Consider the following 27,123-nt stretch of genomic DNA (forward strand, 5'->3'; position numbering starts at 1 on the left):
AATTCACGGCTAGGGCATTTCTTCAAATTTAATAAAAAAAATATATGCACAAGTTAATTTTATCATGGGATATAATTATATTTTTTTTTCTATAAGTTTATGCTAATGTAGAATACCTGTATCATCTGCTGCTCGATACAGTAAGAAGTATTCGCTGTGCTTAAGCGACAAAAAACTTCATATTGTGACTTGCAGATGACATTTTATGATATCAGTAAGCAGACAGAACTAACCTATATCCGAATATAAGACTATGTATAACATTGCAGCTAGCCTTTGTCATCATTTCCTTTAAATTGGATATCTCTGCTCCCTTCATTTTTTCCAGATCGTCTGCAACATTCTGTATTTCTTCCAAGATCTTTTCTTCTAGCGAGGATTTTCCCACACCAAAATCTCGCATTGCTTTTAATGAGAATCGTCTTCTTCCTTTCCAGTCATCTCCATTAGCAAACACAATCCCACTTCCTGCAAAACTCCCATACTTCTTCATTAGCAAACACAATCCCACTTCCTGCAAAACCCCCATACTTCTTCATTAGCAAACACAATCCCACTTCCTGCAAAACCCCCATATTTCTCCATTAGCAAACACAATCCCACTTCCTGCTATACCCCCATACTTCTTCATTAGCAAACACAATCCCACTTCCTGCAAAACCCCCATACTTCTCCATTAGCAAACACAATTCCACTTCCTGCTAAACCCCCATACTTCTTCATTAGCAAACACAATCCCACTTCCTGCAAAACCCCCATACTTCTTCATTAGCAAACACAATCCCACTTCCTGCAAAACCCCCATACTTCTTCATTAGCAAACACAATCCCACTTCCTGCAAAACCCCAATACTTCTCCATTAGCAAACACAATCCCACTTCCTGCAGAACCCACATACCTCTCCGTTAGCAAACACAATCCCACTTCCTGCAAAACCCAATACTTCTCCATTAGCAAACACAATCCAACTTCCTGCAAAACCCCCATACTTCTCCATTAGTAAACACAATCCCACTTCCTGCAAAACCCTCATACTTATTCAATAGCAAACACAATCCCACTTCCTGCAAAACCCCCATACTTATCCAATAGCAAACACAATCCCACTTCCTGCAAAACCCCCATACGTCTCCATTAGCAAACACAATCCCACTTTCTGCAAAACCCCCATACTAATCCAGTTTCAAACACAATCCTACTTCCTACATAAACCCAATAATTCTCCATTAGAAAACCCACTTCCTACCAAACTATCCCAATAAGTAAACACAACCGTAATTCCTACATACATGTAAATAATCAACAATACACACATATAAAACTAAATTCCAGATAAAAAATCATCCAATTGTGATTTCATGATTTTGACATTTGGCGGGAACATGGCTCTTTGTGACAGTCTAACTTCCGGTAAATCTCCAATGTAAACAACTAACGATAGAGTGAATTCATGAGTAGAAAACTCGAAAAATACATCGAAAAACAGCATCAATATCCAGATGGGTTCCAATACAAAACCCCTATCCTAGTTTCTGATAGTAAAGGCTTCACACTAAGAAACACCTGCAAAAAAGAAGTATTCCCACTTGAATCCTGGTGCAAATCAGGGGCCACAACCTAAGTACTCGTAGATCTTATCAAAAGTAGAATTAACAAAATCCATCAAAAGACACCAACACGTCATAATTTACCTCTGGTCCGGTACATGCGACCTCACTAAAAAAGAAGGGAAAATTCATAGCAAAAAGTCAATTCAAACATTAGAAGAACAATACAATAGATCAATTAATATTTTAAGCAAGTACAAAAACGCAGAAATAAAATTCATTGATTGCCAATTACTGTCGATATCCAACTGGAACAAGTACAAAGGTCACAAAAATCCAGAGACGTACAAAGTTGAAGACTTCCTAGTTACCAAGCAAATACAGGAATTGAACTACAAAATGTACCAAATCAACAGTAAACTCAATAAAACAACAGTCAAAGTCAGCAAGTACTCCTTTAGAGGACGAAAGAGAAGGAAAGGACAAATACGCAAATCAGTAAACCTTTCAATAAACAATAAGGACGGTATACATCAAGGACGCCTTCTCAGTCTAGCTATCACCAAATCCATTCTACTAGACACATACATTGAATGTTTCAACATTGATCAGAAATCTGAATTATTACCAATCAGAGTGGAACAAGACGAACTGAACACACTATTCTAGAATCAACGCCTTCATCCGCTTTAGAAAACAGAGTTGCCAGTGAACAGTCGAGACGAGTAGTAAAATTCAAGGTGAGTTTATCTTATCAGGTTTTGCTACTTACCATTCGTATTGGATCACTACCAAGTATCAACACTCAAACACATACGTTCTCTTCGAGAAGTGGATAACAGATGATTGGTTTGGAATACGAAGACTCAGTCTGGAGCTTCCTTCATCCAGTAATTACCAGTAGTATAAAACCTCTAGATCGCCAGAGATAGGAGTTCACAAAGGCTCTTGCTACTCTTACTAAGTGGCATAGAAACAAACCCAGGCCCCAGACGACCAAGATGTCCATTCACAATCTGCCAAAAAGCATGCAAATTAGAATCAATAGCCTGTGACGACTGTGACAAATGGACACACAGAAATTGCATTGGAATGTCTACAACAGAATTCAGCAATCTAGGCAAGAGCGAAGACACATGGACATGTCCATCATGCTCAAAACCCAACAACTCTTCGACAAAAGTATACTTTATATCAAGTGGAAACGACATCAAACATACCTCCCTTAATATATCTACTAATCCGTTATTGCTAGACAGTATATCAGATTCATCCATACCATCAACATCAGGATCAAGTATTAACTCATCATCTTTCAACACAACATTCAGTACAGATATACCGATCATGACATCATCACCTAAACCAGCCAAAACAAAACCAGCCCCTAAGAAACAACTATAAAGACTGCTGAACATCAACTTCCAGAGTCTAAGAAAAAAGGGTAAACTTCTGGAGGCAATTATAGAATCAACTGATCCAGACATAATAATATAGAAACATGGCTAGATCCAAACATTAAATCAAGTGAATTTTTTCCTGATTACTTTCGATATGACATCGAACGAAGGGATCGTCCCAAAGACACACATGGGGGAGTATTGATAGCAGCCAAACAATCACTACAACTAAGGAACATAACAAAAAGCGGTGAGAAATAACTATTAACCGGTATAATTGCCTGAGAAGGAAAAAAAGAAAATGCTTATTGGTGCATTTTATCGCCCTCCAGATAAAACAGATGACACCTACCTTAATACAGTAAAAGAGGAAATAAGTACCATTAAATCAAAACATCAAAAAAACATCTTCTTGATTGGAGGCGACTTCAATCTACCAGACATAAATTGGCAAGAACAGACCATCACACATAGACAGTACCCTACAAGAACCAGTCAAGCTTTTTTAGACACCGTAGCTGATAATGGTTTAGAACAAATCATTGATTTCCCAACACGCAAAGAAAACATCTTGGATTTAATACTTACCTCTCATCCATCATTCAAACTAAGATATAAACCTTTACCACCAATAGCAAACAGCGACCATGACATCGTCTTACTTGATATAGCATGTAAACCTTTAAAACCAAAACCAGTTAAAAGAAAGATATACATGTGGAAAAAAGTAGATATATATATAAAGATAAAGGAAGACCTCGAAACGTTCAAGACATCTTTTAAAAACACCAACAACAGAACCGTAGAATCCACGTGGGAAAGCTTCAAATCAGAAATTTAAAAAACCATTGAGAAGCGAGTAAAGATCAACCAAAAACAAAAAGCGCACAAGAAAGCTAGGAAAACCAAAATGAAAAGAGACCAAGACAGATACAAGAGACTAAGACAAGAAGTACAATGGTAAGTACGACAAGCCAATAAGAAATACATGGAAGAAGTCAGCTCCAACTACAAGGACAACTCCAAGAAATTCGGGTCCTATATTAAAAGCAAAGACCAGGAATGGACAGGAGTAGCACCATTAAAGAACAAAATGGGATTTCTCCAAAGCGATATCAAAATTAAAGCTATCATCCTTAACGACCAATTCCAGTCCGTATTTACAAAAGAGAATCTGAACAACTTCCCAAAATAAAGGGAAAAGTCCATATACCACCATGGCTGACATACACATCAATGTAAAAGGAGTTCACAAATTATTGAAGAACCTAAAACAACATAAGGCAACTGGACAAGATGCTATACCATCCTGTATACTAAAGACAGCAGCAGACCAACTTGCTCCAATTCTTACAGAACTGTACCAAGTATCCCTCAACACCGGAGAAATCCCTCAAGATTGGAAAGATGCAAATGTAGTCCCACTTTTCAAAAAGGATGAAAGACACTAAGAATCAAACAACAGACCTGTATCACTTACCTCCATTACATGCAAAGTCCTAGAACACATTGTACACAGCAAAATTCTCACAAATGCACAGCATGGATTCCGCAAACGACGATCTTGCGAATCCCAACTATCATCACCATTCATGATATTGCATCAAACTTAAAAAGTAACAGCCAGGTAGATATCATCCTACTAGATTTTGCTAAAGCGTTTGATAAAGTGCCACACCATCGCCTTCTACATAAACTTGAGTACTACGGAGTAAATCCTTAAGCAAACAAGTGGATAAGATCATTCCTACAAAACAGAATGCAAAGCGTTATTCTAGAAAGAGCTGTCTCTGAACAAGTACCAGTACTCTCTGGTGTTCCTCAAGGAACAGTTCTTGGACCACTACTGTTCCTGACCTACATAAACGACATGCCAGAAACAGCAACATCATCAGAGACCAAACTTTTTGCGGACGACAGCCTCCTCTATCGAACTATCAGTAACCAAGCAGAAAGTGACCTACTGCAGAAAGATCTCACATCATGAGAGGACTGGGTAGATAAGTGGCAAATGAGCTTCAATGCAAAAAATGCATTGTAATTTGAATACAACCCAAGAACCGTCCTGTAATACCAACTAATTACAAATTACACAAACACACACTGGACACCATTGAAGCTAGTAAATACCTAGGAGTTACAATCAGCAACAATCTAACCTGGGACAGACACATCGACAATATAGTGGGAATAGGAAACAAAACACTAGGCTTCATACGACGTAACCTAAAAGATTGCACTAAACCGGTCAAAGCAGCAGCATATTCAACAATAGTAAGACCTTCGGTTGAGTATGCTTTCACAGTATGGGACCATATGAAACAGGCTAAAATAAAAGCAATCGGACAAGTACAGAAAAGAGCAGCCAGATTTGTAAACAACAACTACACAGACCGCTCACCTGGCTGTGTAACAAAAATGGTAACATCTTTAAAATGGGAAACAAAATAGGCTATACATGCTGTTCAAAATTCAACATGATCTAATAGACATAGATAGGCACCAATATCTGACGACAAACGATAGCCAGACCAGAGGTAAAAACGGCTTCTTACAAGAAAGGGCCACAACAGACGCCTTCGGACAATAATTTTTTCCAAGGACCATTAGAGACTGGAACCAATTGCCAACATCATCAACATCAGCTGACACAGTTGATGGATTCAGAGCTGCCCTGAAGGCATGCTCTGCTAAAAATTAGACAGTAACATCCTGTACATAGTTTTAATTGTATATATATAGAGAACGTTTTATCCTGTCAATAGCCAAGAGAAAAATTTCTGTGTTGTCCGACATTGCGTTAGTTTTCGCGGGACCTAATACATTCAAATTTGAATTCGGATCCTTACCTGGAAGTAGAAGAAGAATTCTGGCGTCTACGACTTAAGTTTGAGTATTAAAATGTGTAACAAATGCCTTTTAAAACTTGAAATCTAATAGGAAAGTCTTTGACCTCCTAAGAAGAATCTAAGAAGCGACATTTAAATTCGAAAGTCTACACTTTTTTTTTATTCAAACTTGAAATTTAGTACTGATGTTTACGTTCATCTGAAATATGCGTTCTCCAAAACACGTTTCTGCACTTCCAAATACCTATATCAATAGACAAACGAACCAGAGATTTGCAAGCTGACTTAAGTATTACTTCTAGATATCAACTATAAAAAATATATCTGGTAAATGAATTACGGTATCACTTGTAATACAAAGGTTCATAAAGAGAAACATGTTGTACGAGTTTAAGGTTTCACTCATATGGTCATTTAAAGAAAATTACATAAAATATATAAACAATATTAATATACACGATTTGCATTAATGATTGTTTTAGTATTTTTCATACTAAATGGACAAAACACAATGCAGTAAAAAAAAATAACTCTCTTTATGACACTGGTTTTTCTGCTGAGTTTGTAAACGTAAATAATTCGCTTAATGAGACTATACATACATCAGCAAAAGTTTCCAAAAAAATAATTATTAATCGATAATTGTTAGCACTGATAAATCGTCGCTCCTGGTTATTTCATGCTTATTATTGTTGAACGCACAAGCTTTTTTATTCCTTTATGGTCAGTTATTCTGTTATTATGGGCTTCGTGATTCGATTTTTACGCCTATTAGTTTAACACTTGTAAGACCCTTAGATTATCATTCTAAAGTTCTTCACACTAGTATAAATATACTGATATCTGTTATGTCTGTATATGTGGAAATTCGAATCAAATTATATATTGATTCAAACATAGATATAATTTAGAACAATATGTGTATTGTTAGAATAGAATCGTATTTCAATCACCAAGGTAATAGATGTATAACGCTTTAATTCATGAAACATTGATTTATTAAATGTGTATTATTCATGTTATTCGAATGCCACCAACATGAACAGTTGAAACTTCGACGAGTAATCTATCTTGAAGGACAAAGAATGAACGATCACACCCTAGGTCGAAAATCTGAAAATCCAAAACTTATTCAAAAATTGTAGAAAAAAAGTAAAAAAGTATATAGTCAAAGCCAGTCAATAAATCAATTCACATAGGGACACAATAAAATTATATTTTCTTAATTCTAAATAATTTCCAAAGCTTTGTACGTAACAACAAATTTTAAAAACTCAATAAATTAAATCTTTTCTGTATTGGAATATATCTTGAAAAATATAAATTGACTTCATTCATACGTTTAATATAATTGTTTAAGATGTACCTCCTATTACTTTCTGAGCTAATTTGACTCCTGGTATGAAGGTGGGTCTGTCTATAAATTCTTTTCCTCGTTTCTGTAAAACATCTAGCACATGTTTATGACCCTGTACAAAAACGATTTGGTATGGTCCTAAAAACATTCGAAATATTGGTCCATATTGCTTCGTCATATCCTCCACAAACTTGGCCCTCTTTGGAGAACTATTAAACTGACTTACAAGTAGAATATTTCCGAAAATAGGCCATGCTCGTGGGCCTGGAATATCCGATTTTGGACATGTCATCCATAAAACTGTCGCAAGAAATATTATTACAAATATAAATATAGCTGTAAGATCGATTCCTTCTAAATAAGAATAAGCCATATCAATTGCAAAACCTAAACAGATATAAATAATATTCTTGCAGTGAATACTTATCTAATCTTAATAGCGCCTATGTTATGAATTCAAAAACATTAACGTGCTTAATATTAACCTACGTAGAAAAAAATGTATGTTTATTACACGGTTACACAAAGGATTTACCATGAACTCCGGATCTGGAACGTGCTCAATATTAACCTTTATTTTTAATGACATGTTTATTGAAGTGTTTTTAACGACGTGAATGTGCTCAATATTAACCTGCTTATAAAATTTTCTATTGGATTGTTCAATATACAAAAGATATTCAAATTGACAATGAACTCTTTACAATGTACTTTGTATTTACCTTTAACTAAATATGTTTCTACTGTGACACATTGTTGTTCGTGATCATTCGGATGTTAAGATTTGTGAACCGGTATTTCAGTCTGATTATTACCTGTCAGACAACTTGTGGGTATATACTTTTAAAATATATAGTGTATGACATTACTTTGTAAATCTTTGGATTATTAAGGTTCATGTGAACCCGCTGGCTTCAACTTTGTACTTGTTTGGCTATACCAGTATTTATATACGAGCGTCACTGATGAGTCTTATGTAGGCAAAGCGCGCGTATGCCGTACTCAATTATAATCCTGGTACTTTTGATAACTATTAAATGGCTGCGTTTTCACTTCAAAATTAACATTGAAAACAGGACAAACCAGTGTATCTGGAAATGTTTTTAGGCAATGCATGCCATAGATAAATAAAATTCTAATGCTTTGATGTATAAGAAATATAAAACTGAAACTGGGAAGGTGCCAAAATAAAAAGAAATTGGAAAGGTTTGAAAGATCCCCCATTTGTAATGATTAATGTGAACTGTGCACGTATTGATCATGTTAATTGACATGAATAAGAGAGGGATAATTAAATTAACGGTACCAATTTTCTTGCACCAGATGCGCATTTCGACAATACATGTCTCTTCAGTGATGCTCGTGGCCAAAATATTTGAAATCCAAAGCTTATATAAAAGATGAAGAGCTATAATCCAAAAGGTCCAAAAAGTATAGCCAAATCCGTGGAAGGAATCAGAGCTTTGCATGAGGGAGATACATTCCTTAATTTATAATAATTTCTATCATTTTGTAACATCAAATATAAGAAACACACCACAATAATTGATGAATCGCACTTTGTCAATGAGTGGAACATATCAAGTGAACTTCTACTGTTTCTTAATCTTATCATTTTCTGCGGGACTTTAACAATTTTTACTGCGTTAAGTTTCTTAAACAAACAATGCATTGGAATGTTGTTTGTCTAGGACAATGCTATGCTCTTACACTTTTGTAGGTAAACCGGTTTGAATGCATGCAGAGGTAATGTTGAGGTGAAAGCGCAGCCATTTTAACCAAAAGTTAAACATATGAACCTTAAACACTTATAATCCAACAATAAAAGTACTAATTATTATAAATTGTGTTAACATATTCAAATCAATCTAAACACAACTATTACCACAAAGCACTTCTTATTCGCAACTCGATAGACAATCATTATCAAACACATTTTTATAAGAAAATACCATGCAAACTATAAGCACACCTTTATTTTGTTAAGGTATAAGATACAATTATAAGGGCGGTATCCCGATTTGGTCATTCTAATTTACACCAAGATATTATCGGCAATGCAGATATATACAGTGTTATGTCATTTATTTTATATCTTCTTTATAAAGCAAAGCCTATATATGTAGCGAATTTAAAAACGTTGTAATGTTTTTTTAATACAACTTATAAGCTTAATGTTCGTTACATAATAGGATTTATCATGAAATCCGGACATGTAACGAGCTCAATATCAACCTTTTTTTAAATGATATCCTATTATGTATTTGTGGCTTTTAATGACGCGAATGTGCTAAATATTATCCTGCTTAAACATTTTGTAGTGGATTGTTCGTTAAAGACTTTCAACTATCTCTTTATATGATACCATGGAATTACCTACATTAGCCTGTTGTTGTTCATTAGTTTTGTCAGTTTGAGCTTTTGATTTTGCTATTTGATTAGGGACTCTTCGTTTTGAATTTTCCTCGACGGTTCAGTGTTTTTGTGATTTTACTTTTTAGATATTTTTCAATTGTTACTCATTGTTGCTGGTGATCGTTCAGATGTAAATATTTTAACTGGAATTTCAGTCTGATTATTTCCTGTCAGACAATTTGTGTGTTTACTTTAAAAGTAAATATATACTGTCATTTTGATCTCTTGTGGAGAGTTGTCTCATTGGCAATCATACCACATCTTATTTTTTATATAAGACTTTTCTTCGTAAATCTTTGGATTGTTAAACATTTATAATATAACAATTATGATAATATTACTGTGGTATGGTAACTCTCCATCAGACCAAATGAATAGAACTTTACAAAGTTCTATAGGTCACCGACCTTTATAAATAATCAAAATATTAACGGCATAGTCAACTATAGGTCCTGCAATGACAAATTTATTCAGAAAACTAACGGCCTGATTTATGCTAAAAACAATGAAGAAAAAACAATACGACAATAAACGACAGGCATATTGAATTTCATGCTCTTGACTTTGGACATACACAAACAGAAGGTAGTGGGGTTAAACTAGTTTGGTCGAGCCGAACATTCTTCCTAACCTTGGACAGGACACCATTTCCGGGACACGGTTGTTACATGTAGTTGAATTTGTCATGTATTTTCCATCAGCACGTGAATGAAATGTAGGCATCGTCAACGGTCATTTTTAACACATTTTCAAATGTATCTATAGTTTTGTCTGTAAATGGATGCTTATTGCAGGAAACATTAGCACATAAATTTTAATTATTGATAATCGCATTTTACACGGTATGGAATTGTGATTACGTGCCTACAAAAACATAGATTATTGAATAATGGTTATCCCAAAGATTATTTACGATCTTATGTAGTACGGTGATACATGTACAGTCGGTATTTTGTAAACGAATCTTTTGAAAGGCTCGCACAATTGACGAATACTTCCGGCTATGGACATTATAATGCAAATCGTCTCTACCCATTAACCCGTGATTAAATATAGGCTAACGGTATGTTCGATTAGTTAGTATGTTAATTCACATGTCCAGATATAACAATGCATTCCTATAACACATTTGCACGTGAATATATAATATCAGTTTTGAAGTGCAGGTATATGTATCAATAAAACCATTGTAACAAGATATTTGAAAAGCCCGGATATGGTAAGTAATGATCGATACTGACAAGCAGGGCCGTAACTACATTGCGGCAAATGAGGCGAATGCCTCATGTTGGATTTCAAAAAAAGAAGAAAAAAAAATGAAACAAAAGATTGTCTTCATATAAAATTGTTTTCACGGAAAGTGTCTTGCAAGAAGCAAGTTCTCTTCACTCTCTGATGTCGCCCCTGCATGTTTTTCGTGATCTATGTTTCTATTTGACTTTTAGTTTTTAGAGTTGATGGTCTATTGTTTGTACATCTATGTCCGGGTTTGTCTTTTGTTAATTTATTGCCGTACTTTATGACTATAGTCTGAGTGTTGATTTTTATGTGTAAATGTGTGGTTTTGAAATGTTGCATGTCCACCGTTGTCCAGAAATTGTGCGAGAAAATATTTTAAGAATATACGATGCTACTGTACAAAAAAAAATTGTCGTTTCTGCATGGATAAAAACATCAATGTATTGCCCTATGACTTTTTGATTGAAGGGTTACACTCGCATTAAGTCGATCGTGTTCCATCTCTTAAAAGAAAATAATTAAGGAATATGGAGTAAACGTGCACGGGACCTAATCTCACATAGAGTCAATGCATAGAAAAAATACAAATGATCAATGGTCAAAGTTTTTATTCCTGTTCTTCACCTTGATAGTTGCAGGAGGGTCTTCAACAATTCAAGAATCATTACAGCAGATTCCATTGAGTGTGTAGCGAAAGGTAAAATATTTGGTTAGCTTGCTTGTTAGCTGAACCATGAAGGCATTATTAGGTCAGGTATACTACCCTCCTTTCGAAGTAGCATAGTCCAAAAGATTGATTGATTGGTTTTCTGTCGGACTAGTCTATTCTTAAAGTAGGGTTGTTTACTTAACCTAACAATGACTTCACGGTTCAGCTATCAAGCATGCTAACCAAAGATATTACCTTCGGCTACACACTCAATGGAATCTGCTGTAATTACTTTATTATACCGTAAAAAATGTCAAGATGGTCTTTAGTGTCGACTTAAGCAGTACTAGTACTTAAAGTATAATACTACACTGTCGGTATATCTAAATCTAGCCATAAAAAAATCACCAAGGTCTAAGCACAATACAAACAAGAATAGACAGGGAGATTCGGTTTTAATGCTTATGAGAATCACGACTTTTGCTTTATCCTACATATCGGTCTACTTTTAATGTTGTCCCTGTAAAACCTAAAAGTCTTAAATTACAATGAATCAATGCTTTTGTTTTTAAACCAGAATATCTAAAAATTACATTCTAATGTAAAAAAGAGTCTACAAAACGCCCAGAATGCACGATTTTGCGTTATTTTACTCAGAGCTTCTGGGGGCCTTGAGCGGCCCCAAGACCCCTCGCCAATTTTTTTTAGCCTCGCTACGCTCGGCGAATATATTTTGCCTCACTATTATAAGAGGCTAGTTACCGCCCTGACAAGACTTAGAAAATATTATTATTATGGATTATAGTCAACTATTTTAAATTTTAGTTTGCACTGTGGTAAGTGCAGTAAGTTGTAAACGAATTAGACATATACATGTATGTGTATACCTACACGTTATATAGTACATGGACAGGTAGAGGTTTTACCGTCAAACTTTAAACTGTATAACCATTATGGATAAGGTGCACACGGCCATCAATATTTGGCTATATTAAGCATTTAATTTTAATTTCATGTTAGTATAGAGTGTTGACGTATTTGACTTGCCAAATATTTTTATCTCGAGAATATTTGATGACGATTTATAGCACATGTTCAATATGCGCAATAAAATCGGACAGCAACCTAGGGGAAAAAATAACCAAAAGACATCTAGAGGGAAAGCACCCTTAAAAAATGAGAAGGTACAAATGTATCACCGCATCATGTTTTACAATACATTTTAACAAATCCATTATTTTCTATAATACAACTGTCTGTATTTGTACTTTCATTTTGAAAAAAAATCAAATCGTTTTAACAGTCTCTTTGTATAATCTGTACATGATAGTTTTCTATAGGTGGCACACCGCCAATTCATCAAACCACATTTCGGCCATATGTAAAAGTAGCTCTAATCTGTTAAAACAGTGTTTTTGTTCTTTGTTTTTTACTTCAACGCGTGAAACTAACAAATGAATTTACAGGAATGACACGTTTGTGATTGAGAAATATTTTTGTTATCATTTTAAGGCCAAATTTAAATGCACATAAACTTGCAACCTACTGTATGATAAATGCGCAGGCTATATTGTACGCCAATCAAGATTTACAGAAACACAACATGTAAATTTTAGTAGTACCAAGGGGTTTTCAGGAACAACATGTTTCACTAGAGGAGTTTCAGTGTTAGTTAAAACATTGTAAACAATTATAGTTATAATGTACAATTTAGGGTATACGTAGTATGGCTTTAATGAAGTTAAACGTATGGTAAAATGTAAAGAGATCGACGAAAAAAGTTAGATATATAAGGATTATACATTTGTGAAGGGACATTTATATACTTCTTCGTTTCAGTTTTACAATTCAAGTCAGTTGAACACTGTTACGTTGACCCCGATAAGTCATCAAATCACTGTTACCTTGACCACAGTACGTAAGTAAATCACTATTACGTGGATCACGAAACGGCACTAAAACACTAACTTTGACCGCGATGCGTATGCAATTGTATACTGTTACTTTGCCCATGATGACCACGATGACCACGATGACCACAAGGACATCTTTGAGGATGATGACGGATTGTAAGTACATTATCTTCCCCCTCTCTCACTCCAACACGCACCTCAAAATAGAAAATAAAGAATGCATACAACAATTGAACAAACAAAAACAAAAAATACATTGAATTGCGTCTGGCGTAAATACAAAATTTATGATGAGTTTATTTTAAACATTACATTGGAATTACTCGTGGTTATACTTTTTCTTTCTTGCCACTCGCTGATTTTGGCAACTAAGATGGCAACTTTAGTACTTGCATATGCTTATTGTGATAACTAACTTTAATCGTTGAAAAATCACCTTGAAATTAGTTAACAAATCATATATAGCTCAATTAATTTAAAGTAATCACTTCCAACCCAAAATTTATAATAAGGTGATGTTCATGCATGTAAGGGAACGATCATTTAAGGTGGTACCCAACACTTTCACTAAAATTAATTTGGCTCGTTTAATTTTCATTAAATTTTGTGAAATTATTTACTTTGACCCTTTAACAAAAATATAAAAATTAAAAAAAATTTGAACCAATCGTTTTGTCAGAAAAATTACACTGGTTATATAGCAGTTTGACAAACACCAATTTTGATCATTGAGAAGCTTAATATTCCCTTTACAACACAACGTATTTAAAACGTTTAGCGGACTTTACAGAGTTATCTCCCTGTAGTGTTAGGTACCACCTTAAATCCAAAGGGGAGACATGGATTTTTCATAAAACAATATTTTGATCCCCAATTTGATTGAAAAAAAAAATCTGTTTCCTACTGGTAGTAGACCATTTACTAGTCCATACTTGCTGTTTCCTACTGGTACTAGACCATTTACTAGACCGTACCTGCTTTTTCCTACTGGTAGTAGACCATTTACTAGTCCATACCTGCTGTTTCCTATTGATACTATACCATTTACTAGACCATACCTGCTGTTTCCTACTGATAGTAGACCATTAATTAGTCCATACCTGCTGTTTCCTACTGGTAGTAGACCATTTACTAGTCCATACCTGCTGTTTCCTACTGGTACTAGACCATTTACTAGACCATACCTGCTTTTTCCCACTGGTAGTAGACCATTAACTAGTCCATACCTGCTTTTTCCAACTGGTACTAGACCATTTACTAGACCATACCTGCTTTTTCCTACTGGTAGTAGACCATTTACTAGTCCATACTTGCTGTTTCCTACTGGTAGTAGACCATTTCTAGTCCATACCTGCTGTTTCCTACTGATAGTAGACCATTTACTAGTCCATACCTGCTGTTTCCTACTGGTAGTAGACCATTTACTAGTCCATACCTGCTGTTTCCTACTGGTAATAGACCATTTACTAGTCCATACCTGCTGTTTCCTACTGGTAGTAGACCATTTACTAGACCATACCTGCTGCTTCCTACTGGTAGTAGACCATTTCTAGTCCATACCTGCTGTTTCCTACTGGAAGTAGACCATTTACTAGTTCATACCTGCTGTTTCCTACTGGTAGTAGACCATTTACTAGTCCATACCTGCTGTTTCCTACTGGTAGTAGACCATTTACTAGTCCATACCTGCTTTTTCCTACTGGTAGTAGACCATTTACTAGTCCATACCTGCTTTTTCCTACTGGTAGTAGACCATTTACTAGTCCATACCTGCTGTTTCCTACTGGTAGTAGACCATTTACTAGACTATACCTGCATTTTCCTCCTTTTAGGAGGGGCCTTATTAAGTTTATATATTTCAACGGAGGAAGTTATGTCTTTGATTATGTTTATGACGTCAGGTGCGGCTTTTTTCATTTATTTTTTTTCAGGTCAGAAGGGCTATACATGGAATGATTATAACTTGTGCCATTTTAGCCGTAGTAGCAATATCTATGACTTGTGTATGTGCCTGTATGACTCATAGTGGCAGTCAATAGGATACAACCGAGGACAGTTGTTATGGACAACAGTGAGTACCATAACAAGTAGTGTGGTGTGGGTACAGACTAATCCGATTATTCTTGTTAATTCGCCGTTTCAGAGTAATCTAATGCATATACTTGGTAAAATTTTAAAAAGCGTACACTAAAAGCTTGTGATTGGTTAATATCCCCCTAAACAATGGAAACAATCCTATGACATGATGTTATTTTAATTCTACGGTTCGAACAATGAAACTACCGGTAGTTCCTTAGATTTCGTAATGACGAATTAGGTAACAAATGGAATAACCTATCATCATGTAACCATTTTCATTTATCCATGTGACCGTGACGTCATGTACAAATCAACGTATATAAACAGAGTAGATGTTGTATGATTTCCAATGAGAAAACTAACGACTCGAGACTAAATGACTTAAATGTAGGCAACTATTGGTCACTTCCGCTCTTCAACAATAAGCAAAACCCGTATAGTATAGAAAGCTATAAAAGGCCCCGGCATGACAAAATGTAAAACAATTCAAATAAAAAATCTAATAGATTATGAGTAACCTAATGAAGATAGAATAATACTCATTGCTTATATTTATTTCAATCTTGTTGTCGTTAATATTTGATTGAACTGTAATAATTTTTTCTTACTCATTTTATCAATTCAATTTTCAATTCAAAGTTTTATTGCCATATAAACTTTACAGTTTGTGACATATAACAACAACAAAAACAAATAAAGACAATAACTAAGTAACTCAATATATATACACAAATTCAGGTAAATATTAAAGGGTCCCCTGTCCTCAGTTCCATTGACTTTTTTTATAAAGGATCCTAGTTTATTCACTTGTGTTGGTGTTGATGGGTTAAGTATATATATAACTTTGTCATTGTCAGTGAGATTAGCAAATAAATTACTTTCTCTATTAATGCAATCAAAATATGTTAATCTAATATTTGAATTATGAGAACAATTTATTAGGAAATGTTTCTCATCATCTAGTACTTTACATTTTTTGCAAAGTCTCTCTTCGCGAGGAATTTTAAAATGCCTCCCTTTTTCAATTAATAATGAATGGTCACTGATTCTAAGTTTTGTAATTAATTTTCTAAATTCAAAGTTTGGGTTAGAGAGGTAAGGTTTGATCAATAGATTTGGCTCAAGTGCTTTATAAAAATTTAATTTACTTTTATCCTCAATAGATGTTAACTTATTTATCAACAGGTTGTTGTAGTATGAGTTTATTTGGGGTTTAATATAGCTTTTAATATTTTTTAATTGTTTTAAATTATCACAGGTTTTTAGTCTATCTATATCAATGTTAGATTCAGAAAGAATATCTTTTGCAAAAGTGAACCATGAATAGGTGCCACTAGAATCCAAAGTTTTAGTTAATTGAAAAGATTCATGTAATAAGGGATTCAAATTTGAGGTGAAAAGCCTTGCTAAATACATAATAGTTTGGGTTTTTATATGACATTCAATAGGCAGTCTTCCCAATTCGTTCCTTGTACCAAAATTTGAGGCACTCTTGTTAGTGCCAAGGGTAAACTTGCAATACCCAAGATGCAAGTTTTCTATTGGAGTCTTGTCAATAAAATTAAATGGGTCCACAATTTTTCCAGAAACCAAAGCTCTTTTTTTAGCTTTGAAATATGTTATATATGAGTCCAAATATGTTATTTCAGAATTATAAGTCAATATAGGTCTCACTAAGGTGTCAAATAAGTTATTTGACACTCTGATAGGAAGGCTGCCAAGAGAATTAGTATATGTTTTAATAGAGAACAAAACCTTTTTTGCCTTTTTTGTTAATTCAGCTGTACTATGACTAAGATTACCATTTGATTTAATCAGCAGACCCAAGTAAGGATATTCTGAAACATTCTCTATTTTTTTGTTTTTATATACAAGTATAGATGTTTCAGGCTTTTGCTTTGTTGTTGAAAAGACCATACTTTTTGTTTTATTTATGTTTAGAGAAAGCTGCCAGTTTTCACAAAACATGGAAACTTTATTTAGACTATTTTGGAGACCCTCCTTAGATTCTGATAGTAAAAGCAGATCATCAGCAAACAGGAGGGAGCTTAGTTTACTATTTATAAGCTCCAGTGGACTTGAGTTGTCATCTTCCAAACCTTTAGTGATATCATTTATAAAAATATTGAACAAAGTAGGACTTAATGAATCCCCTTGTTTCACACCTCTAGTAATGTCAAAATAGTCAGAAATGTGATCTTTATGTTTTAAAGAGGATTTTGTATTTAAATATTGTTGTTTTATTACTCTGTAAAAAGACTTTCCTACTCCCATTTTGCATAATTTATACAGAAGGGCTGTCCTCCATACAGAGTCAAATGCCTTTCTTAAGTCAATGAAGCATGCATATATTTTTTTGTTATTTTTGTGTATATATTTATTAATTAAAGATTTTAATATGAAAATACTGTCAGCAGTTCTGTGGTTTTCTCTGAAGCCAAATTGACAGTTATTCAGCTGTTTATCCACAACTGTGATTAATCTATTATTGAGTACAGCATTGAATATTTTAGGAAGATTACTGATTAAAGATATACCTCTGTAATTATTGGGATCAGATTTGTCTCCCTTCTTATGAAGTGCAATTATATATGAGTCCTTCCATGATTTTGGGTATATACCCGTTTTTAGAATTAAATTAAATATTTTAACAATTGACTTAATTATTACTTGATTTGAGGTTTTAATTATTTCATTTATAATTCTATCTGGTCCAGCAGACTTTTTATCAAATAGTATACGTACAAAATGTTATCTTTAAAGTCATAAGAAACCTCAAATAAAAAAAAAAAAAAAAATAATGTGTATGTTTTTTTATAACTCAATGGACAGTTTTCATTATAAAACTTATGTACATATACTTTTTTCTGAAGAAAATTCTTTAATTTATTCACATTTAGAAGAAGTTTACTTTATTTCAAATGATTCCTTCCAGGAAGCAATTCCACCGACATATTTTCCGTATGCAAAGTGACCTCAGTGTGACCCATCTCGTAAAAATCTGGTGATCACAATACGCATGGATGTCCTGAAAATAAACTATTATCTGAATTTACATGTTAAACAAGTGCTCAATATCCATGCTTTTTTGTTGATTTTTTGTCGACTGTTGACAAACAGGTGACAATCGTTAAACTTAGGCTTCAAAACACGAACTTTAATCACCTGCCATATTTTCACAACAACACTGACCGATTGAAAAAAAGATTGACAATTATACGAAATTTACACGAAACAAATGATAAATTCGTGCACAGAAGACTAAGTTAATGATGTTTGTATGTATTGGTTCAAGAATTGGAAGAACATTATTTTTCACCGGTCACTCGTTTCTTATGACTTTAAATGATATAAAAATCTACTCCGACATTTTAACCAATTTTGCAGGATATTCCCATATTTCAATAAATGTACCACTGATCGTCATTCTTACAATTGCTTGGCCTAATAATAATTTCTTATCTTTATTTGTAATAAAAAAAGATTTAAGGTCAAAGTTTCTTGTGGAACCTCAACATGATTAAACTTGCGTTTCATAGCGAAATGAGTACAAAATAAATTATGTATCAACTATAAGCGATTTTTGTTAAAAAATCCAACAACAACAAAAAAAAAAAAAAAAACGCTGTGAATATACAAAAAAGATCATGTGAAACCGAATGAATTAATCAATGTATGTAATTTTCCTTTTGAAGACAATCTACATGAAGCAAACGTTTATGGTACTCAGCAATATCCACAAGGAGTTCATGCGTATCAACCACGTGACTACATGACACATCCTCCACAACCTCAAGTTCAAAGTATTGCATATCCACCAACTATAAATACACCAACCTATCATAACTATCCATTAACCATTCCATTATGTAGTCCTCCTAGCATACACCACCACAGTTAGATGAACAACCGCCATTCTATTCTGATGCTTTACAGATGGATAAAGAACGAAAGTCTTGATATCATCACACTCGCATTTAATCAAATTGAGAATGGAAATGGGGAATAATATACATTAATATACATTTTCATCTTATAGCTGTGAGTGATTATACTTTGTACACATACATGCGAAACAAATTTGCTATGTACAGTGCATACATGTACAAATGATTTCCATTGTGTACACTCCCGTACTTGGGACGACATCAAAAGTTCAATGTAGGATAAAAAACTTAATTCACATAGTTTTTTTCACTGACCCCCCCCCCCTCTTAACTTAATGTGGGAAAAATTGATTTACCAATAGGGATATATGTAAAAATCGATTTTTGATATACAAAACTTGCAGAATTTTAGCCCCCCACCCCCAAACTATTGATTTAAGTTTTTTTTTTTATCCTACACCGATCTTTTGATGTCGTCCCTTACAGTGCGATGGTTCGAATTGTGTATACTTCCGTACGTGAAATCTGAATTATAGCGTTTGCAAATGAGGGCAAATTTGGCAAACTAATTGCGACAGCGGGCATACGTTTTTTTTTATCATTCTCTGACTTTCTATCTTAGTTAATACTTTTTAAATTCGTGTTTTGAAATTAGAAAATTGACAACTGACAGTAACAGTGACAGCAAGTTAAACATTTTTATGTGAGGCACAGAAATAAATAACCGTTAGAGATTTAAACAGTTTGATCTGCGTTCTATAAAAAGATTTCGAGGTATTATGTTGAAAAATTGGTGTCCATAGAGCTTGATTTAAGTAACTGAGTGAATTCCTAAATACAGTTGGATTTGCAACAGCCTCAGTCTGATGACCCAATTTACAGAAATTTTTCAAACTGTTACAGAACTTCATTCATGCACATGATGTACTTTTGTACCTCTTAATTTGTTTTTGAATTGAATTAATATTGGAGGTTCCCTTTTTAAAACATAGATTTTGCTATTGCTGTATTTTGGGGTACACACTATGTAAACTCAACTCTTCTTTTAGTCCACAATCATAATTTAATGAAATATTTTCAGGGTCTATCATACATACAATTGCATTGTCCACATCTAATTTGTTTTTGTTGAAATAAATTAAGGTGTTTCTCTTGTCAAAAACATATAAATTGCAATTGCTTTGCACATGTTTTTGAGTACACATTTTGTTTTAACAGCCCTGTCTTATTTCGTAATTACAATATTGTGAAAATATTAAGTACGAAAGAACAAGTAACAAAAAAACAAAGAGAATAAAAACTAACTAAACAAGAATAGTATACTACATGTCTTGTATACACAAAACCAGATTGTGCATGCAACACGAACTTAAAAAAAACCAAACATCTGTGTGGTCTCATGTGCTCCGGAAGAGTTAACGGTTTTGCTCCACATGTCACACCCATGTTGCGCATGTGAGTTACATATCCGGAGATAATACGCATTCGTTAATTGTACAATTGAGGTTAGGAGGATGGGGTCGTGGTCAAATTTGATATGAGTTCTCCATAACGGTCAACAAAAGATGTATACAAGTACCAACCTTTGAATACTAGCAGTTTCTCGTACTAGACTTATGCAGTGACGTAATAAAATTGAAGCCTAGTTTTTTAATTAGTAATTCACAATAACATTATGGATTAAAATATAAAGAAATGTCCCCTAAATCCTTAAATTCAGCTGTAAAAAAGGTCGTCCGGGTAATCATACCACGTCTTATATATATATATATATATATATATATATGAGAGAGAGAGAGAGAGAGAGAGAGAGAGAGAGAGAGAGAGAGAGAGAGAGAGAGAGAGAGAGAGAGATCCCTAACGAGATCCCTTACATCACTGAAGAGACATTTGTTGTCGAAATCCGGATCTGGTGTACTAAAAAAATAGAGAGAGAGAGAGAGAGATCCCTAACGAGATCCCTTACATCACTGAAGAGACATTTGTTGTCGAAATCCGGATCTGGTGTACTAAAAAAATATTGACACCGTATGTTAGTGGCATAACATCGTAGCCACAATTTTTAAGATCCATTTTGTCACATCTGGTGATCAATTTTATTTGGCAATCGCCAATGGCAGTCAGCAGGGTTAAAGAACATCAGTTGTTCGACCTGTTATTCAAATGCGTTTTGTTTAAATATACTTTTTCACTTTTTTTCGTCTTTTGGAAAATGTTGTTTGTGCTGTTTTTAGACCCTTCTAAAACGAAATTTGTTTTACATGCACACGTATAAAAATTGCGGTTTTTATCCAACGCAATCATAGGTTTGAACGTAGTTTTCAATTTAGACTCGTTTATATAAATATCTAAAAGGGTACAACATCACCAAAAACACAATAAAACGAACAATATGTTAGATATTTCGGATAACAGATATCCTTCCTCGGTAATAGCACGATGACAAATGAATCATGTCAATTCAAATTAAGACTCTATCAAAGTCTTGAAATTAATACAATTTAAGCGAACGCTGGAACAATGTTATAATTAGATAAAAAGAAAAATGAGTAATAAATTTTTACTATAAAGGTTAAGTAATAGAACGTGGCTGTGTATTTACACATCTCTGCCAACTGTAATTAAAACTAGTATAATTAAAAAATTCCTGAAAAGTGTAAGTGTCCAGTACGGAAGCCGGAGTTACTGGACACGGGTGATGGCAGGAAGTTAGTGATGGTAGGGAAAATGAGTGACTCTTCTATGTTTTTTCATTAATGCCCTCTGGGGAAACTGTCCTGAACTTTCTTATCCAAAAACTTTCCCGAGCAAGTCTGTCGGCCTTTGACCAATCCTCGTTGTGATCTATGATGGTGATGGTAAGTTTTTTTTAGATCAGCTTGGTCGTGCCCATGTGATCTTAAATGACGACTTACGTGGAGGTCGGGCTTGCAGGTGTAGTCACTACGATGACCATTCATGCGTTTGTTGAATGGCTGTTCTGTCTCGCCAACATACTGCATGCCACATCGACACTGAAGAAGGTATACATTATTCTGGGTTTTGCAAGTTACATTACAAAATATTGTGAACACAGACCCAGTGGAGTGACAAGTAAATGTTTGAGTATTCAGTATTTGTTGGCAAGTCAGACATCGTTTGTTACCACATGACTTGACCATCCTGTAGTTGAACAGCTTTTATTAGAGGAGACGGCAACTTTCACAAATAAGTCTTTTAGACTTGCTGGTCTCCGAAAAGCTAAGACAGGAGGATCGGGAAAGATTTTGGATAATTTTGGGTGATTGGCAATACTTTGTCAATTGGCACGGATCAAACGTGAAAGGTTAGTAAAGGCGATATTGTATGTTAAAACAAACAATCCCGCCTTTACTAACCTTTCACGTTTGATCCGTTTACTCGAATAAGTTCTATTTTTCAAACCATTTGATGAATCAAATCTATTTAAATCTTAACCATTTTTGTAATTTAGATTTTACTTTCATAATTTATGCTAGTGTCAATTGCATATGTGTATTTATAAATCTACATCGTATAATAGAGAGTATATATATAATATAGAGTTTAAACTTTGATCCTCTTCAATGATTTTTAAAGAATGCTTAAGAAATGACGTAGTTTCTTGTCATTTTGAAATACCACTTTTGATGTTCAATTCAGTTTTAGTATTGAGATGGAATATTACTCAAAGATTTTGTGCTTTTTCTTGGGAATTTTGAATCAAAATGGTAAGATACGAGTAGTAGAAACAATACTAGAATATATCTTTTCTCTTAGTTATAACTCGTCGCTCTAACCAACCAAATTAAATGTTTATATTTCAACTGTTTATATAAGGAAATACATCAGCATCACATTTATATAAATATATACATATATTAGCAAAATCTTATTTTCTACTTTATATCTACAGAACCGTAGGAGCTAGGTGCGGTGGAATGGGGGGGGGGGGGGGGGGGGGGGGTGGGTAGTTGCTCTGGCCCCTTCAACCGTTTTACCAAAACAAACATAAAATTGAGAAAGGAAATGAGGAATGTGTCACAGCGACAACAACCCGACCATATTTGCATTATTGCATAACAATACGCACATTAAAATTCAGTTCAAGAGAAGTCCGAGTCCGATGTTAGAAGATAAAATTGAGAAAGGAAATGAGGAATGTGTCAAAGCGACAACAACCCGACCATATTTGCATTATTGCATAACAATACGCACATTAAAATTCAGTTCAAGAGAAGTCCGAGTCCGATGTCAGAAGATAAACAAAAGAAAATAAATAAAATGACAATAATACATAAATAACAACAGACTACTAGCAGTTAACTGACATGCCAGCTCCAGACCTCAATTAAACTGATTGAAAGATTATGTCTTCATCATATGAATATCAGGCACAATCCCTCCCGTTAGGGGTTTAGTATCATACTATCATAAAATATATGAGAAGAACATAACCCGTGTCATGCCAAAAACTGCTTTTTAAATAAATGTGTTTAATTCCGATGCAAAGTCCCTATAAGTGAATCAATATTAAAGCCAAAATATTCAATCTTTAATAGGCTGTTTTCTGCTCTTTGGTCGGGTTGTTGTCTCTTTGACAATTCCCCATTTATATTCATAGAACATAAAAAGTTAAAAACAAAAAGACAAAAGACATTGACTAACTCATAGACTATTAATAATTATTATTAACTATAGAAATGTTGTTGTTATATTTTTTTGTCATTTTTCTTTCTCCTTTTTTATTTGTATTTGTGTTCTTCTAATTTTCCTTATAAACTAATTCTGCCAACACAAAAAAAAAAAAACGTGAATGGGAGAGGCCTTTTTGTATTATGACTTATAATTTTTGCTCGAAAGTTGTTTTCGCTTAATAATTTATATGTAGCCTAATGTGCTTAAAATCGTGACCAGCGACAATATGCCTATACATTTGTACGTAAGGATTTATTCAAATATTTATTTAGTTGTCAAAGGTGATTTATATAAAATAATAAAACATACTTTATAAATATAAAATTTGATTACACTTCTATGTACCTATATATCTCCAATGTCTCAGTCCAGTGAACTGGATTTAAACTGATTTCTATAATATACCTGTAAATAAAAGTAAATTAAAGAACAAGAATATCTTATAACATAGGTATATATCCCGTTGACCCCAATGAGGAAGCATTCAATTACTATCAATAGACAGACATTCAATTTAACCCCGCCGCAATTTTGCCTGTCCCAAGTCAGGAGCCTCTGGCCTTTGTTAGTCTTGTATAATTTTTAATTTTAGTTTCTTGTGTATAATTTGGAGTTTAGTATAACGTCCATTATCACTGTACTATACTAGTTAATATATAGACAATAACTGTTTAGTGTCTTTAAATATCAGCTGTATTTGTACGAGGCTAGGAAACAAGGTGTATGCGAGCTTTTAGCGAGCTAATACACCTGTTTCGAGCCGAGTACAAATACAGCTGATATTTAAAGACACTAAACAGTTATTGTCTTTATCCTGCAATTAATTCTGTATATTGTTTGTGTTTTGAAAGACACAAAAACTAACATATTTAGCATTTATTTTCGATTTGTAATCCCTTGAGGCCCGCGTAGTAATATCAAAATCAAACATTACGTTGAAGACGGGTTCGCAAAAAAGAATCTCGAATGGTCAACAATAATACATCGCTCAAGGTGAATAATTATCTATTTTAACATAACAACTAATTTCAACAGTTAAAACGAATAACAAAACATTGTCAAATTTGAAACAGAAGTCTACGAGTTGTCCTACGCTTCAGACTTGACATTCACTAAACATGCATGCTGAAATTGACATGGTTGATTTTGTAACACAATCATACACATTCAATACACATTCTGAGGTCACACAGGTTCAAACAATACTCAGTCCGGTAGTGGGCGGAGCTTTAAGCGATATCTGTATAGTATACAGATACAGCATAGCGATATCTGTAGGGCTGTATCTGTATAGTAGGACAGCCAATTGCAGGATAAATGCAATTTTTTTAATGGGCCAGCTTAAGGACACCTACGGGTGCGGGAGTTTCTCACTACATTGAAGACCCATTGGTGGCTTTCGGCTGCAGCTGTTGTCTGCTCTATGGTTGGGTTGTTGTCGCTTTGACACATTCCCCATTTCCTTTCTCAATTTTATTCAGCTTAATTCTAAAGTTGAATTTTAAATACCATAAAAGCTGAAAATTTGGTATTTTCAACAAATGTCAAAATAAGAAGATGTGGTAGGATTGTCAATGAGACAACTCTTCACAATAGATCAAATGATATAGAAATAAACAACTATAGGATTTTACCGATGAGCAATTATAAAACCCATACCGCAAAGTCAGCAATAGTTTATATTAGTATATCATTGTTTTTGCTTAGACCTATAACGTATTTGATTTAATCCTTCACAGTTATGATTGACAGTTTAGTGACACGTACAGTGGAGATAACTTCTAACCTCTCATTAGAACTGTCAGGAGAACTGTCATAGAACTGTTCTAACCTGTCCTAGAACAGTTCTACCTAGAACAGTTCTAACTCAGAGTTCTAACCTAGAACTGTTCTAAGTAGAACTGTAAGAATCAGTTCTAGGTAGAACTGACTAAATCAGTTCTAGGTAGAACTGACTAAATCAGTTCTAGATAGAACTGTCAGGATCAGTTCTAGGGTAGAACTGTCTAAATCAGTTCTAGGTAGAACTGTCCAAATCACTTCTAACCGTAGAACTGTCAGCAGAACTGACTAAATCAGTCAGGACTGTAGAACAGTTCTAAACTGACGTCACTGCAGTAAGGGCACTTTAGAATTTAGAAGAAATAAATCACTTCCAATTACTTTGCTATATAATAGCAGATTGTCTATATTTCTTTCTGATCATACGTTGCATGTACAAATATCGAAGTGAATAGGAGGTTATCCAACTCATCGGAGCAATATTTTTATAAGATTGCATAGGAAACATCATTGTTTACGTTTCTTCGTTCCCCGTTTTTAACAGTCTCTTCATACATGTCATAAATATATATTAGTGCGGTGACAGAAGTGTAAAAAGTCGTCTAGATCGCGAGTTTAATCTCCCCAAATAACACACGGCTAAAAATGGTCTTAACTTAAAGACAAATATGTCTTCTTTAGTTTTTGCCTTGTCGTCAGAATTTCGTATGGTCACTTTTTTTCCTAAAAAGTCGTTTTAATGACTGATAGTATATTGGAGAGTTTCAACCTCCCTTTTCAAAATGAAAAAAATGTGTTTGTTTGCTTACATTCAATTCAAATAGTTTTTCTTGAAGCTGTTTTTATATGTCAAAATATTATATTCAGTATTTTATTTTCTTCTAATCTATAAAATTTGCGAAGTTTAGACTATTTAAAATTGAGGTAATTTTAATTGCAAATTCAGACTCAAACTTTAGTTTCTCCTTCATAGTAGTAATAAAAATTATCCCATAATATTTTAAGCATATAGTATTTAATAAAACTAATAAGTGATAAAAATTTCGGAACCAAAATATGAAAACAACCTTAAGAAATCAATGGAAAAAGAATGGAGTAAAAATCTTCAATTTCAACACGGAACTCAATCACTTGCCTTCCGTCACATTTTGTGTATTAGTCAATAATTTGATCTCAAATGATATATGAAGGTGGCACGGTAGTATTTGCATTCCAGAATTTAGGTTGCTCTTTTGTGTACCCTACTTAGGTTAATGTATCTAAACAGTGTGATTGGACAAAAAATACAGTATCAACTGAACATACTTTCC

The 27,123-nt window shown here is 33.9% G+C and overlaps 2 protein-coding genes across 5 annotated transcripts in view; one reads left to right on the forward strand and one right to left on the reverse strand.

The window, feature by feature from the left end:
* The window catches only part of LOC143069801 (cytochrome P450 2B4-like), a 53,521-nt gene extending 45,887 nt beyond the window's left edge, over positions 1 to 7,634 (reverse strand). The window contains exons 1-2 of one of the 3 annotated variants that reach the window (XM_076244606.1): positions 7,164 to 7,634; positions 234 to 468 (exon numbers count right to left, since the gene is read on the reverse strand). In XM_076244606.1, the coding sequence (XP_076100721.1) occupies positions 234 to 468; positions 7,164 to 7,527 (599 nt within the window). In that variant the 5' untranslated portion in view covers positions 7,528 to 7,634. Of the gene's footprint in view, positions 1 to 233; positions 509 to 7,163 lie in introns of those variants that run through there. The other 2 variants (XM_076244604.1, XM_076244607.1) reach the window with 2 other exon arrangements.
* Positions 7,635 to 22,908: 15,274 nt separating this feature from the next.
* LOC143069802 (uncharacterized) overlaps positions 22,909 to 27,123 on the forward strand; it is a 49,925-nt gene continuing 45,710 nt past the window's right edge. For both annotated transcript variants that reach the window (XM_076244609.1, XM_076244608.1), the window contains exon 1: positions 22,909 to 23,064. In XM_076244609.1, the coding sequence (XP_076100724.1) occupies positions 23,010 to 23,064 (55 nt within the window). In that variant the 5' untranslated portion in view covers positions 22,909 to 23,009. The remainder of the gene's footprint in view (positions 23,065 to 27,123) is intronic.

This window comes from Mytilus galloprovincialis, chromosome 3 (genome assembly GCF_965363235.1).
Source record: "Mytilus galloprovincialis chromosome 3, xbMytGall1.hap1.1, whole genome shotgun sequence".
In the NCBI taxonomy this organism is placed as follows: Eukaryota; Metazoa; Mollusca; class Bivalvia; order Mytilida; family Mytilidae; genus Mytilus; species Mytilus galloprovincialis.